The sequence below is a fragment of the Lygodium microphyllum genome, chromosome 3 (genome assembly GCF_053477565.2).
Source record: "Lygodium microphyllum isolate KBCC chromosome 3, Lygodium_microphyllum_v1.1.10, whole genome shotgun sequence".
NCBI lineage: Eukaryota > Viridiplantae > Streptophyta > Polypodiopsida > Schizaeales > Lygodiaceae > Lygodium > Lygodium microphyllum.
Window position 1 is genome coordinate 30,882,641 of NC_141137.1, and position 13,586 is coordinate 30,896,226.

At 41.7% G+C, this 13,586-nt stretch overlaps 1 protein-coding gene across 3 annotated transcripts; it reads left to right on the forward strand.

Moving 5' to 3' along the window:
• The first annotated feature begins 5,566 nt into the window (after positions 1–5,566).
• On the forward strand, positions 5,567–8,244 carry LOC148038192 (uncharacterized). 3 transcript variants are annotated; one of them, XM_087675377.1, is made up of 3 exons: positions 5,567–5,966; positions 6,158–6,325; positions 7,863–8,244. In XM_087675377.1, exons 1-3 carry the CDS (start codon positions 5,829–5,831, stop codon positions 7,953–7,955), a joined length of 399 nt encoding a protein of 132 aa, XP_087531503.1. In that variant the 5' UTR covers positions 5,567–5,828; the 3' UTR covers positions 7,956–8,244. The 3 variants fall into 3 exon arrangements, with proteins under 3 accessions (XP_087531503.1, XP_087531504.1, XP_087531505.1); XM_087675378.1 differs by having other exon boundaries at positions 7,866–8,244; XM_087675379.1 differs by lacking the exon at positions 7,863–8,244 and adding an exon at positions 6,434–7,079.
• Positions 8,245–13,586: the final 5,342 nt, after the last annotated feature.

Sequence of the window (13,586 nt, forward strand, 5' to 3'; positions counted from 1 at the left end):
ATGACTACCATAGGAAGCCCTAACCAAAGCCTTGAAAGTGTATATGGGGCACCGTCCTTTCTACAAGCTCTCCCTCCGCTTCCAATCTCCCCTTTCGGGGACGAGTCCTACCCCAGTTCATCACAACCAATCCGTGTGATTCGGGGTGAGCAAAAATCTACTACTAGGCTGGAATACGCCTCGGGTCGAAGCAGGACGAATATTATCACGAGGGCCATCCCTCTACAATGACTAATATGCACTTGATGATCTACTAATTAATCCCTATCGTGCGAATAATTCCATCATGCATCAGGGCCTAACCCTTGGTTCACTTTTTACAGGTTTTCTCACAATAACCGTCATGGAGCACATAGTGCAGCTGGCCTGCAAGGAAGCTCTCCACCGTTGGACGGAGCATAAGGCACTAGCACCTCCACCAGAACGCTATTGCCTACTCTAAAGAGGTACGCGCCAAAAAGAGGCCCCTAGCGACACCTGTCATGTAAGCCCTCGCCAGACGCTCGGGCACAAGGTGCTCGAAAGAGGAGAAGGCAGGTAGAAACAAGAGGGAATTTGGTGAATTATTTTAAAGCATTCTTGAAACAACTGTGGCCAGGGACTACACCATTCGGGTCCCAGACGATATCTTCCTTGCCCAGCTTGACAGGAGCCCACCACCGGCACAACCCCACTCGTCTGATCACCCAAATTCACCCCGCCTCATACAAATAGAATAGGCCCTATGTTGCATAAGTTGCTTGCCAAATGCCATCTTGTCATAACTTTTTGTCCTTAAGTGGTTAAAGGGGCAGGCTCCCCAACTGTACAAACCTCCCTTATCGACTACTAATACAAGTCACATCTTTAACAAGCACCGATGATATGCATCGCAGTCAACACCATAGGATTTAGATAAAGTAATATCTTCTTGCGTTGCATGTGTTCATTATAATTGATGCATGTGACTTGCATATACTCTCATGAAGTGTTCAAGTGGAGACGACACAGGTCTTTGTATGAAAGTGTTTAATGCCCAAGTCACCCCAAGACCATCAACCTCACAAAGATCCATGGTGGAATCCTCACCGCCGAAAGTGAAAATCACCCTTGTCGATCGCCCACATCGCATGGCCCAAAGCATGATTAGTGGCCATCTCTCTCTTTCTGGGTCAAACTCTACACCTGGCACTCATGGCAACTGTTACCTCAATTGTACCAACATCGCACGTTACAAAGAGGTTTTGCAAAATCTCCCATGTATCTCCCTATCTCAACCACTGTTCCTCTAGCAACAAGGCTAGGGCACAATCATCGTTGTAATATCCATTTCCAGAGCCTTCGAATCTCGACATTTCCAACCCATTGAAAGGCTGAGCTGATAGCCTCAATGTATTGCAATGGTTGTACTCATGTTATTCTCTTTTTTTTTTTTTAAGAGAGAAAATAGAAAAGAAAAAAAAAGAAAAGGAACAAAAAGACACTCACAATCATAGCACGACACCTAGGGGTCCTCAAATTAGGTACGCCCAGTGACCTTGGTCGGCTGGCTCCGTCCCTAGTCCCCTAGCCCTCTACACATCCCCCACAATTGTTCAAGGCACCTGACCCGATTGCACGATTCCTTTTTGCACTCCATCTTAGTATCATTGCAATCGATCGTGGTAAGCACCGCACGAATGGCCATGAAAAGTCCACCGCACTTGTCGAGCAAGCCCAATAGCTACTAGCTAGCGAAAGTTCGGTGTCCCTGTGTTCAATTATGCTACATCGCGCTGTCACAATGCAAAGGATGTTTCATACACCTTCATGTGTACTTCTCCTCAACATGGACAACTTTGCTTCATCCACATATTGTTATGAGGAACTAGACCCGCGGTCTTCTAACTACATAATATCGAAGTATGCACGAGCATTAACATAATATCTACACCAAAATATATGCACAGTTTGGGTCCTCAAGTGCCAGACAATACTCTCAACTTGCTTAGAGTTCGACCTATCTCCCAAACTCATCCATCTACATCTTGTGCAAGATAAGAAGACTAGCACTACCCCCAGGGAGAGACCACATATGCGAGGTTTTCAATCGCAAGTACTGAAGACTCCATCAAATGCATCGTCATCTCTTCATCATCAGTCAATTCTAACCTCTTGACCATCCCCATCATGCAGGCCCACCAAACAATCGGCCTGTGCAGAATCCCCACAAACCACCACCTGTGCGAGCCCCTAGTGCAATTCCCAACAACGACCAGCCCTACCCCCAACTCTAACCACCCTAACACTATCCACCCACATGAACAACAAGGCCCCAACGACCTTCATCCACCCCACCACCAAAAATCCTCCAAGGCAACCACAGACGTCCCTGCCACCCACGTCTTTGATGCACGCTAAAGCCTCCTACCTACAACGATGAGTGCCATGGGATTGGCACTTGTCTAGGAGGGGGTTAATGTTAGCCCTCAAACGAACAAGGTGGAAAAGCCGAAAAATCCAAAGCAGAAGACAAGGCCAAGGCAAAAGTGAAACAGAAAACAAAGGCACGCCAAGAAGAATCTAGAAACATAAGTGCTAAAAAGTCATAAATCAAGGAAAAGGTGCAGGAGAAGAAGCGTGAGTCTATACTGTTGTAAAAAAGTGCAAGGCGCGCCTTGATTTATTTTAAGAGTGTGGGGCTCTCACCCATGCAATTTGTAAAGGTAGACATGCGGTGGAAAGGAAGCTAGGAAGATAGCAGGACAATGGGAAAAAGGGCCTAGGCCACGACCGGCCATGTAAAAAAGGGGATAAGGGGATGACTGCCCAAAAGTGATTTAGGGTTTTGCATATAAAGTTGAAAAGTGAATGAGAAGGTCATTCTTGTGTGTGACCAAAAGTAACTCTCTTCTTCTTCCTCTTCTTCTTGTTCTTGCTTGCTTGAGTGTGTGCTTGAGAGAGGGAGTGTGAGAGTGTGAGGGAGTGAGTGTGTGAGGGTGTGAGGGTGAGGGACCATGGTGGAGAAGCTCTCCTCCCTTCTTCTCTTCTCTTCTCTTACTCACAACAATGGAGTTTGGAGCGTGGAGCTTGAGGATCGAGCTTGCTTGAAGCTTGCACTTGGATCATGGAGCTACCGGAGTGCTTGGGAGAGGAGGCAACTCGATCGGGCATGGAGGTAAGCTCACTATACCCGTAGATAGATAGCACGTCAGCTATGTGAGAGGTAGCCATTAGTGCTCTGCTTGGAACGCTTGAAACAATAAGCGAACAGTGGGTCTTGGCAGTTGAGTGAGAGCTCCCACAGAAGAAGAGTGGATTGTAGAAAAATGGTTGTGTTGAGAAAAAGGTAATGTTAAGAAAAAATATGGATGGGAATTTGTGTTAAGGAAGTGAAAGTAATGAAGATGCACTTTGTGAGACTTTTATTGTGTTGTGTAAGGGAAATAAAATAGCATGGGAACAAGCTTTAATGGAAAGGATGGTTGATTAAATTCAATGTTTGTATGATTTTTTTTAAAATAAAAAGGTTAGAGGTTTCGGGATAAGCAAAGAAGAAGAAGAAGCCAATGATGTCGCTTTTCGGATATAGGGGTCTACAAGAAATAGTTGTGTCTTTAGGACCGAGACACTATGAGAAATTGGACTATGTGAGGTGAGGCAAGGTGGCATGAAAGAGAGGGCGATGCAATTGAGACTCTCTCTCTCTCTCTCTCTCTCTCTCTCTCTCTCTCTCTCTCTCTCTCTCTCTCTCTCTCTCTCTCTCTCTCTCTCTCTCTCTCTCTCTCTCTCTCTCTCTCTCTCTCTCTCTCTCTCTCTCTCTCTCTCTCTCTCTCTTGTGTATGTGCATGTGCATGTGCGTGTGCATGTGCGTGTGCGTGTGCGTGTGCGTGCGTGTGTGTGTGCTTTGGTTTAGTATGACAGCAGGACTTGCAAAGGGATGGGGGCGAGGTTGCAAGGACAGAGAAGTGCAAAAAGGCATGGATAGGAGAGCCAAAATTGTATGATTCCCCTATCATGTTGACTTTCACCCTAAACCTATGTGTGCCCCTAACAATTGACTTTGTTGCCATTGCTAATCTACATGTGGTAGGGCTCTAACGCATAACCAAATGGAGTGAGGTTGATTACACACAGATGCTCACTTTGCAACAAGTATTGATCACACAAAATACTTCTTTAGTAGTCCTTTACATATTGTAGAGGATATGACATGATGTTTACGTGTTAAACAGTCGAACTGCCCCACCCCTCCCCCCATAGTTAAACAGTCGAACATATCGGAGAGGATATGAAATGATGTTTGCGTGTTAAATAGTCAAACTCTATCATCCTTCATGAGATTCACATACTCCATCAAATTGTTTCTAACTTGTTCACCTTACTTGCATTGAGTTTCCATGAAAACTTGGTCATCCCAATCAAAGTAGTCATTTAGAGACTTATCCACAACAAGCAAATCATTCAAATCAAGTTGCACAGGGGTGTTTTCTTCCTCCTCTTCATGATAAATGAGAATATTATAGTAAATGCTACATGCATTGATAATCTTTGGCAAGGATTGCATGTTAGTGTTTTAAATAGGCTTTCCAAGATACAACTATGATCCTTTTGGCCTTCAAAATGCCCACTCAACCACTATACATGTAGAAGATTACATATAGCTATAACTGCATCTATCTTCTGTAATGAGTTAGGCTAACCAATATTTACATGTCAAAAATGCATGTTGGCATCCATAATCCCCTAAGCTATTATGTTATAGTATCCATATCGATTGTACCAATTTGCACCATTTTCAAGTGGGGGAAGGTTCAATTTGATAGTATGTAAGGTTGAGAGAGAGAGAGAGAGAGAGAGAGAGAGTATGTGTGTGTGTGTGTGCTTTAATGGTTTAGTACGACAGTAGGACTTGCAAAGGGATGGGGGCGAGGTTGCAAGGACAGAGAAGTTCAAAAAGGCATGGATAGGAGAGCCAAAATTGTCTGATTCCCCTATCATGTTGACTTTCACCCTAAACCTATGTGTGCCCCTGACAATTGACTTTGTTGCCATTGCTAATCTACATGTGGTAGGGCTCTAATGCATAACCAAATGGAGTGAGGTTGATTACACACAGATGCTCACTTTGCAACAAGTATTGATCACTCAAATTACTTCTTTAGTAGTCCTTTACATATTGGAGAGGATATGACATGATGTTTACGTGTTAAAGAGTTGAACTGCCTCCTCCCCCCCCCCCCCCCCTCCCAACTTTTGAAAGGGGAGTTTCTTTGCCTAGTCTATACTATTAGTTAAGGAGAGGTGAGGGGCGGGTGCCACATGGCAGGCCCCCACCTCCCCCACAAAAAAAAAAGAGAACGCGGAGGCGAGTGCCACACGTCCAGCACCCGCCCCCCCCCCCCCCCCGCGCAAAAATCGCACCCGCTCCGGTGCGAAGCGAGTCTTGGTGCGGAGCGCCTAGTTTGTTAAGTAATAGACGAAGGTGCACTTTCACTTTTTTGTAAAATGTCTCCTTTAAGTGTATAAAAGCTTCGTGCCTGTAACCAGCCTTATATCTCCTCAAACGTTTTTTAAAAATCAGTTAGGTACGAGAGAGAGAGAGAGAGAGAGAGAGAGAGAGAGTTAGGCGGGGCGGGGGGATGGGATAGGTGTCTCTCGCAGGAGTGTTTGCTGACTCGCCGAGATATGATTAATCCATGAAATTGTCCGTCGAAGGCGAGTTCTGTCCTGCTGATCTATGTTGGCCATCTCCCGGCTGTTGCTGACATTCTCTCTCCTGAGTCCGTAAAACGAATGGCTGTCCGGGTGAGCCTGTAACTACCAAAGAAGAAGAAGAAGAAGCAGAAGCAGCAGCAGAAGGGGTGGTTATGGCAGCCACCACTACGTCTGTGATCGTGGATGATTCCGGTATCATGCGCCTCTTGCACCCTTCCGACTTGTCAAAGACTCGTGAAATGCTGCAGGCCTGCTCTTCTTTCCGCTCCAAAGTCATCCGTTTCCACCAGGTGATCGATCTCTCTTCTCTAGACGATTTTGCTCTCTCTCTCTCTCTCTCTCTCTCTCTCGTCTCAGGAACTCCATGTTGGAAATCTCTTGTATCAGTGCTTCCATGATTTTTCATTTTACATCTCTCTTGGCTATGCAGGCAGATGCTTCCACGAGTTTTCCTCTTACATCTCTCTCTTGGCTTATGCAGACGTCAAAGCAAGTAATCGACCAGGCATCCGAAGAGGCCGAGAGAGTGGAGGCTGAAAAAATGAAAGCTATCGAAGCAAGGCATCTAGTTGCCTTGGAGATCACTTCAAGGCCGCAGAAGCTCGCGGATCAGAGGCTTGAAATCGAGAGAAGGCGAGAGGAGCTAGAGGTAAACAAACAGACAAACAAGCATCCTGAACGTTTGTTTCTTTTCTTCCTTTCGAGAGCTCATGTTTCCATGTCAGGCGTAGCAAGTTATAACAGCTTTTTCTCTCAGGATTTACATGCGCCTTACGATAGGATTGACATGCAGCCTAACTAGGCTTTTTCTGTAAGTTCATGCGAATGCAGTAGCCAAATTCTTGCTATACATTTAGCTTGACAGCATGTGAAACAAAGATGTTGATCAAGAAGGAACTCTTGAGTCCAGGTTGCATAGCTTCTGTGATAAGCTTTTCAAGTGCAATGTCAATATGGCACTAGCTACCTAAATTACGGGAATATTCAAGGACCACTTTGAGATAATTCCATCATCTTGGGCCATCAAGGTTCAATAGATTCTCTAGAAAAAACACCATTAAGTAGATCGATATTATGAAACAAATATGTTATTTGAGAAGGAATCGCCAAGTCCGTTGGAATTAGCATAGCTTTAGTGATAAGGTGCTAAAGTGCAATATTACAATGAGACTAGCTATCTCAATTGCAATACTTATCCAATGACTACTTGAGATAATTCATCGCCTTGGCACCAAGATTTAATAGATTTTCCAAGGAAGAGCTATGCCAACATGGCAAGCTTATATCATTTGTGCTATAGTTTTCGAAACTAGTTTACATGTTAGGCGATTATTAACTAAAAATGGTCTTGTTAGTTGCAAGCATATTGTCAAAAGCCTTTTGTATTATATTTAAGATGCATTGTTTACATAGAGGTACTAGTGTTTAATGTTAAGAAATATAATAGATAATTTTTCTCATAGTCTCTACCATCAAGAAATAAGTAGATTAATGATATTGTCTTGAAATTGATGGCTTAGTGATGAATACTTGGGGCCATACTTGTGAGGTTGTGGGTCCAACTTTTGCCAGGTGCATCACTTGATTGGACATACTATGCTCACAGAATGTGCTCTTGTAAGTTTGGGCTATTGCTTATTTGAACACCCCATTGGTCCTTCTCCTTTTTAGGATCATCCAGGAGGAGGTTTCCAATGGGATCAAGCTCTCTTGTTTTTTCAATTTCCAAGCTATCCTATTTGCATATGGTGAAAACATCCATGCTTCTTGTCCACTCTCTTGGCTAATATTTGAAAGGGATGTCCTTCCTTTGTGAGTGTTCAAGCGTATGCCTTATCTCAAAAAAGAAAAAATAGTTTGATATTATCAATGTGTACGTGTGCACATGCATGCATATGCATGTTTAACTTTTCTTTAAAAATGGAAAGGGAAGTGCTTCCTTTGTGAGTGTTCAAGTGTATGCCTTATCTCAGAAAAGAAAAAATAGTTTGATATTATCAATGTGTGTGTGTGCACATGCATGCATATGCATGTTTAACTTTTCTTTAAAAATGGTTTTTCAAGTCATGAATGAAAGACAAACATAATAGGATCCAAAAAATTTGAAACATTTAACAAGTTGTAAAGGGACATTGGGGTTGCATTGACATGGTGTTTCATGTAATATTATTGTTTTTTTTTTGTAGAAGTTGACTTTGGAATATGAATCGCTTCTACGAGTGAAGGAAGAACAGCATTTATTATTGGGACGATTGACACACTCAAGTGTACAAACATAACAATGTTTGTATCAATGGACATAAACTAAGAATAATTATGTAAAATATCATGAAGATTATGTCTAATATTATTGATGAAGCTATTTCAATTATGATAATATATGGTGTAATAATGGTAGACGACAATTATAGGCTTAAGAAGTGTGGCAAATTAGTATAGAGAGGTCTCATCAATATGTTACTAGTTTCAATTTTCAAAGAGTTTTCTTGTGTGGGCATTGCCATCAATGACACTATGTGTTCTTTGCAAACACATGAGGGCTTTTTTAGAGTTTTGAAATTGGACTGTGGATACCAAATGAACTTGTGTACTTGGTTTTGTGCTTCAATGGTAAGAAGGATTTGCTATCATGTGCATTGAGGAGAGTGTCTTTGTGCTCACTATACTTAATGTCTTATAACTCTCGCCAAAGTTTCCTCATGGTGTCATTTTGGTTAAGTTTCTAAAATAATAACTTTAAGTAGGCATGCTCATATACATTATGTCTTCAAGAGTTGCTCATGAAAGTTGTGATATCTTTACTATTAGTTAAGGGGAGGTGGGGGCGGGTGCCACATGGCAGCCCCCAACCTCCCCACAAAGAAACGCGGGGGTGGGTGCCACGTGTCCAGCACCTGCCCTTGCCGCGAAAATTGTGCCCGCATCAGCTCGAAGCTCCAGGGTGAGTCTAGGCGCGGAGGGCCAAGACGTCACTTATTATTGAGCAACCAAAGATCTTGGGTTGTGTGCTTGAGCATCACAAAGTGTATAGGTGACATTACTTCAGTTGAAGTACCAACATTAGACTCCACATATTCAACAAATATGGAATTCTTATAATACTTTGTACTCCCTATCACATGTCACAACAATGAAACACAAAAAATATTCGTGGCACAAAGAAATTAGATTACATTACATGTGTGGAACTAATGGATACCACCCATGAATGAGGCCCAATGGACATTTAATTAGGGAGATTAGCCATCCAAGTGGCTACTCTACTCAAGGCCATTCAAAACTAATGACAAACTAAAGGCCGTTGGGTAAACTCCAAGAAAACCCAATGACCTTCTCCCACTTGTATGTGAGAGCTTTGGTGAAGAAGGGAACGTGTATTTGCCTTACACTTCTTGTGTGCAATGAATCTCTCTCTCTCTCTCTCTCTCTCTCTCTCTCTCTCTCTCTCTCTCTCTCTCTCTCTTTCACATTAGAGGATTGGTTGGGGATGATGGCTCAAACTATGCTCTGATGCCATCTTTCTTCTTTGTGCAAATTAGGCATTGCCTATCACACACGTCATTGCCCACGTATTAATACTATTGCATTGTTGTTGTGACACTTCCCTTTCACACCAACGTGATAGACACTATTTGCTATACCCCGTGTGCAGACGCTATTCATTGCTCAATAGTAGAGGGCTTGCAACTCGACTATGTGAGGACCCATGTCTTGCAGAAGTTAAGGATCACCTCTGTGAGGACCCATGTCTACAAAAGTTACCTTCATAGTCGACAATTGCATAGTCATCCTTCTTTTCTTGTACGCAAGTTACCTTCATTTCTTTCTTAACTATTGTTGTATGTGGAACTAACTAATTATTAAAAACCTTTGAAAAGTTATCAAACTTATTTTAATTGGGTTCACAGGTGTAGCTCAGTAAAGGAGTATGAAGTTCTATATGCAGTTCTTGCATTTTTGTTATGTAGCATTTTTACTAATGGTGTTTAGACATTCGATGTATTTTGAAGAAAAGTATCTCTGTAGATAAGTTTTTGTGTTGTTTAAATACATGGAGAATCTCAAAAGGAGAATATGTATACTTATATCATAAGGATTCCTTACCATTTTTCTTACATCTTATACTTCACATGTTAAGTGCATATGAGTTAACATTGTCCTACATGTTAAGTGCATATGAGTTAGCGTTGTTGTTTCTAGTAAAAATTAATGTTGTGAAGTTTTAGGAGCTTGTGTACCAGTTGCGAGCTTGTCATGGTGCAAGACGATGTTTGCTGTCAAGAATTTGAGTGCATGTGGCCATCATTTTTTGGAGGTCGTACGTTGCGAAGTCATTGACGTATGTTGATAGGTTTTGACCTGCGACATTTGCCATTCTGTGCTTGTTGTGCCGTATGATGAGTTGTTGGTTCATTGTTTGAAAGGATTGTGACCTGGATTTCTAATATCATTTTGACGTTTGATTTGTCAATGTGGTTGATCTTACACATCGCACCGTTTGTTGTTGCACCTATGGTGAGGTCAATGTTCTTAGTTATCATTGCAATCACTTGAATTGCTATCTCATCTATCTCATGGAAGTTCTTATTATGTAGGGAGGTTTGTAATGATGGCTCATCATTTGTATTTGTCTGAACATTGATGGATTGGATCTGTTTAGTTGTGTAGTATTTGTATAGAATCTACTTGTTGTACTTGCGAACATCTTCCTTGTGTGTGCATATGATTGTTATTTTTTGGACGATGAAATCTAGGATGTCCTTCTTGTTGATCATGCACTAACATAAGCATGCATGTATCTCTTGCTTTTTTGGACAATGATGCATGATCACTTGAAGGAACTATGGGAATGGCAAGTCGCGTGCATGTTGAATTAAGGTTTGGAGAGTGTGTTGCTTTCCATGTGCCCAGTACGAGGAGGACGTGATGTGACATTGTTCACAGAACTTGGTTTAATGGTTGCAAATAGGTGGTAATTGTGCAAGATCATCGAATAATATCGTGAGCTTCTTGCTAAATGGATTGAGCAGTGAGCCTTGGCAAACACTCGTTATCTGACAGATTATTATATCAAATCTTGTCCTTGTCAACATGGACATCTCATCAATGATGATTGTGTCAGCTTCTCTTATTGCAATGTAGTGTCTATCTGTCTCTTGCAATTGTAGTGGATATTGCTCTACATGTACTGGTATCTTGAATTGGTAGTGGATCGTGGTGGATAAGCTACATAGTCTAGTTGCAATTGCTCCTGTGCTTATTGTCAATAGTATGCTCTTATTCTTGGCAATAAGGTTGTAACTATAATAACATACGAGGAAGCTTTTTCCATTGCCTAGTGTGCCACTAACAATGTGTAGGCCATATGTTGCATCGATGAGGTGATTGTAGACAGCTTGTTCTATTGTTAGAGTATTGTCAAAAATTGTTCGAAAATCTTTCATGAGTTATAACATCTTTATCCTTATTGATGCGACGCTACTTTTATAGTGAGAAGTTCTTGAAGTTAATGTGAATGTCACTGGGTTGTTTTTAATGAAAGGGATCTTTTGAATGATCATGTTCATCAATTGGTGGGTTCGGTCCGAGGTGAGTAAGTTTCTTTGTGTGTAGTCTGTGATGAACATTTCAAGGTCTTCCTCGTTGGCCATGAGACCATGGAGTTGGTACTCAATATAGTATGATTGTGCGGAGTTATGGTGCTTATTAATTCACTCTCTGTCATCCTAAAGGTTATTTGTTGCAATAATGTGTTGAAGAAGAAACCAATCTCGTATGCTCCTTCACTGTATTGCCATAAGCGTTGCCGAGAGTGGGTTCGTGATCAGATGCAATGGTGGTTTTGGTGATGTTGTAGTTTTTATGGTAGTGATAGAATATTAAATGCAACGAAAATTAATTTATGCTTGTTTGCGTCCAAGTCTTGCAATTCAAGTCTATAGGGCATCTTTTGTCTGGATGTTTATCTTATCGATCGGCTCTGCCTTCATCGCATACTTAAGCAGGTAGTAAGGGATGGAAGAGTTTGTTACTCGTCATTGAATATTCATGTGAGCTCCGCATAAAGTAATGTTGGGTGATAAGGCACAACATTTTGATGCTCATCTCCAAGATGGTAGTATGTGTATCATTGAGTTTTAGGTTCTGTTGTTGGTTTCGGATTATCGCATGAGGCGTATGGAAATTCGCACTTGCATTTACCGTGGCTATTATATTTGCTTATGTAGTAGGCATGACGGCACCTATGAATTTGCTTTGCCATGATGAGAGCTCTTAGTTTTCTTGTCGAATTGTAGTGATCATCGTTGGATGGAATGTATGCGCATATCTCGTTTGTCGTATTTGCAATGCCTGCCTCATGTAACCATAGGATTATGTGTGCATGTAAGGAGCCCCTATGTTGGATCTCATAACTAATAGCATGGTACTGAATGCACCCAATGCAGGCAGGTCTGCCAAGGATGTACTGGTTGAAGAAAAGCTAGAACCTGGTGTGGAAGAGGATGGCGCACTCGACAGGATAGTCTTTCCATGAGAATTCAAGATTGAACTCCTTTGCGATGCATTCCAACTTGTTGATCTTGGCCCACCTTGTACTGGTGACCTCGTCTACATTGAATGTTTAAAGGAAGAAATGAGGTATTCCCCATGCGTCGACCATTGTGATAAGGTCCTTCGAGTTACGTCGGTGCCAAGATAGGAATCCTAATGTTAAGGCAGGAACATTGTACCGAAGGATGTGCTTGATGACCTCTTCATTGCAACTATGCTTGTTTGCGCACTTGTAGTTGTCAATGTCCCTTTGTAGGCAAGCCATGCTTATGCTATTTGCCATCAAGGTAGCTTGTTTTAGCTGGTATAGAATCAAGATACAAGGCTTGTGTAAGGTGTACACAGGGAACAGAATTGAAGCCCGCATCTTGATGTATTCACTAAGATAGATGTTTCCATCGTAGGCACCATGGCCAAGTGGGAATAAGAATGGAAACATTGCATTTTCCAAGGTGATATCTAGGCAACAGGGTGAGCTTATTGCAAGCAAGCCGTCCGTCTTGAATGTTGTTGTTATTTCAACAAGACGGTTATTATTCCGTAATATGATGCATGCAAACTCGTGTTGATTGTCTCTTTGGAATGCCTATCGTGCATCGGCTTGGCTTGACTACATTGTCAAGCAAATTGTAACATGTTTCATTCTTATGTCCTATTTGGAGCATTGGCTCGAACTGAGAGCTTTTATGATGGAGATCTATAATTTTTTTGATGGATTGCCTACTAAGTATGCAAAGCCCTATCCTTGGATGTAGATATTCTGTTATAGCCATGGGCTTCTGGATTAGTGGATTATGTAGCATATTGAAAGCAAACACATCCACAATATTAGATATAGTCAAGTTAATTCTAGTAGATGGCTCTGAAAGTGATCCATCATTCCAAGAGACTAAAGGGTTGTCGAGAATAGATCGATGGTCTAACATCTCATTTGCAACAATCGCTCCTCATTTTGCAATCCGAGATGGATGTATAAATGATACTCAGTAGTTGAAGATGTAATGGCTTTGCATTGAGGATTCATTTTGTGTAGTCTGGTAAGAGTGACACCACGTATTTGTTTATCTCTTTCTTCAAGATATGGTCAGCATTTAGCTATCATCATCTTGACTCCGTGTTGTTGACATGCAAGGATGAGAATAGTGCTTGACAAAGCCGTTGTTACTTGTATTTGTTTTGTAGATGGTTCATTCTTTTGTGAGTTGACAACATGATGTTGCATTGTGACTATACCATAGGATGTGCACATTGTTAGTCTTCCAATGATGCTTTCACAATCTGTCATCTAAGATGATTCAAATTTTTCTATGTCATGCCAAGTTGCAACAAAGGGTTTTAATGATGTTTTTCTACAAGCC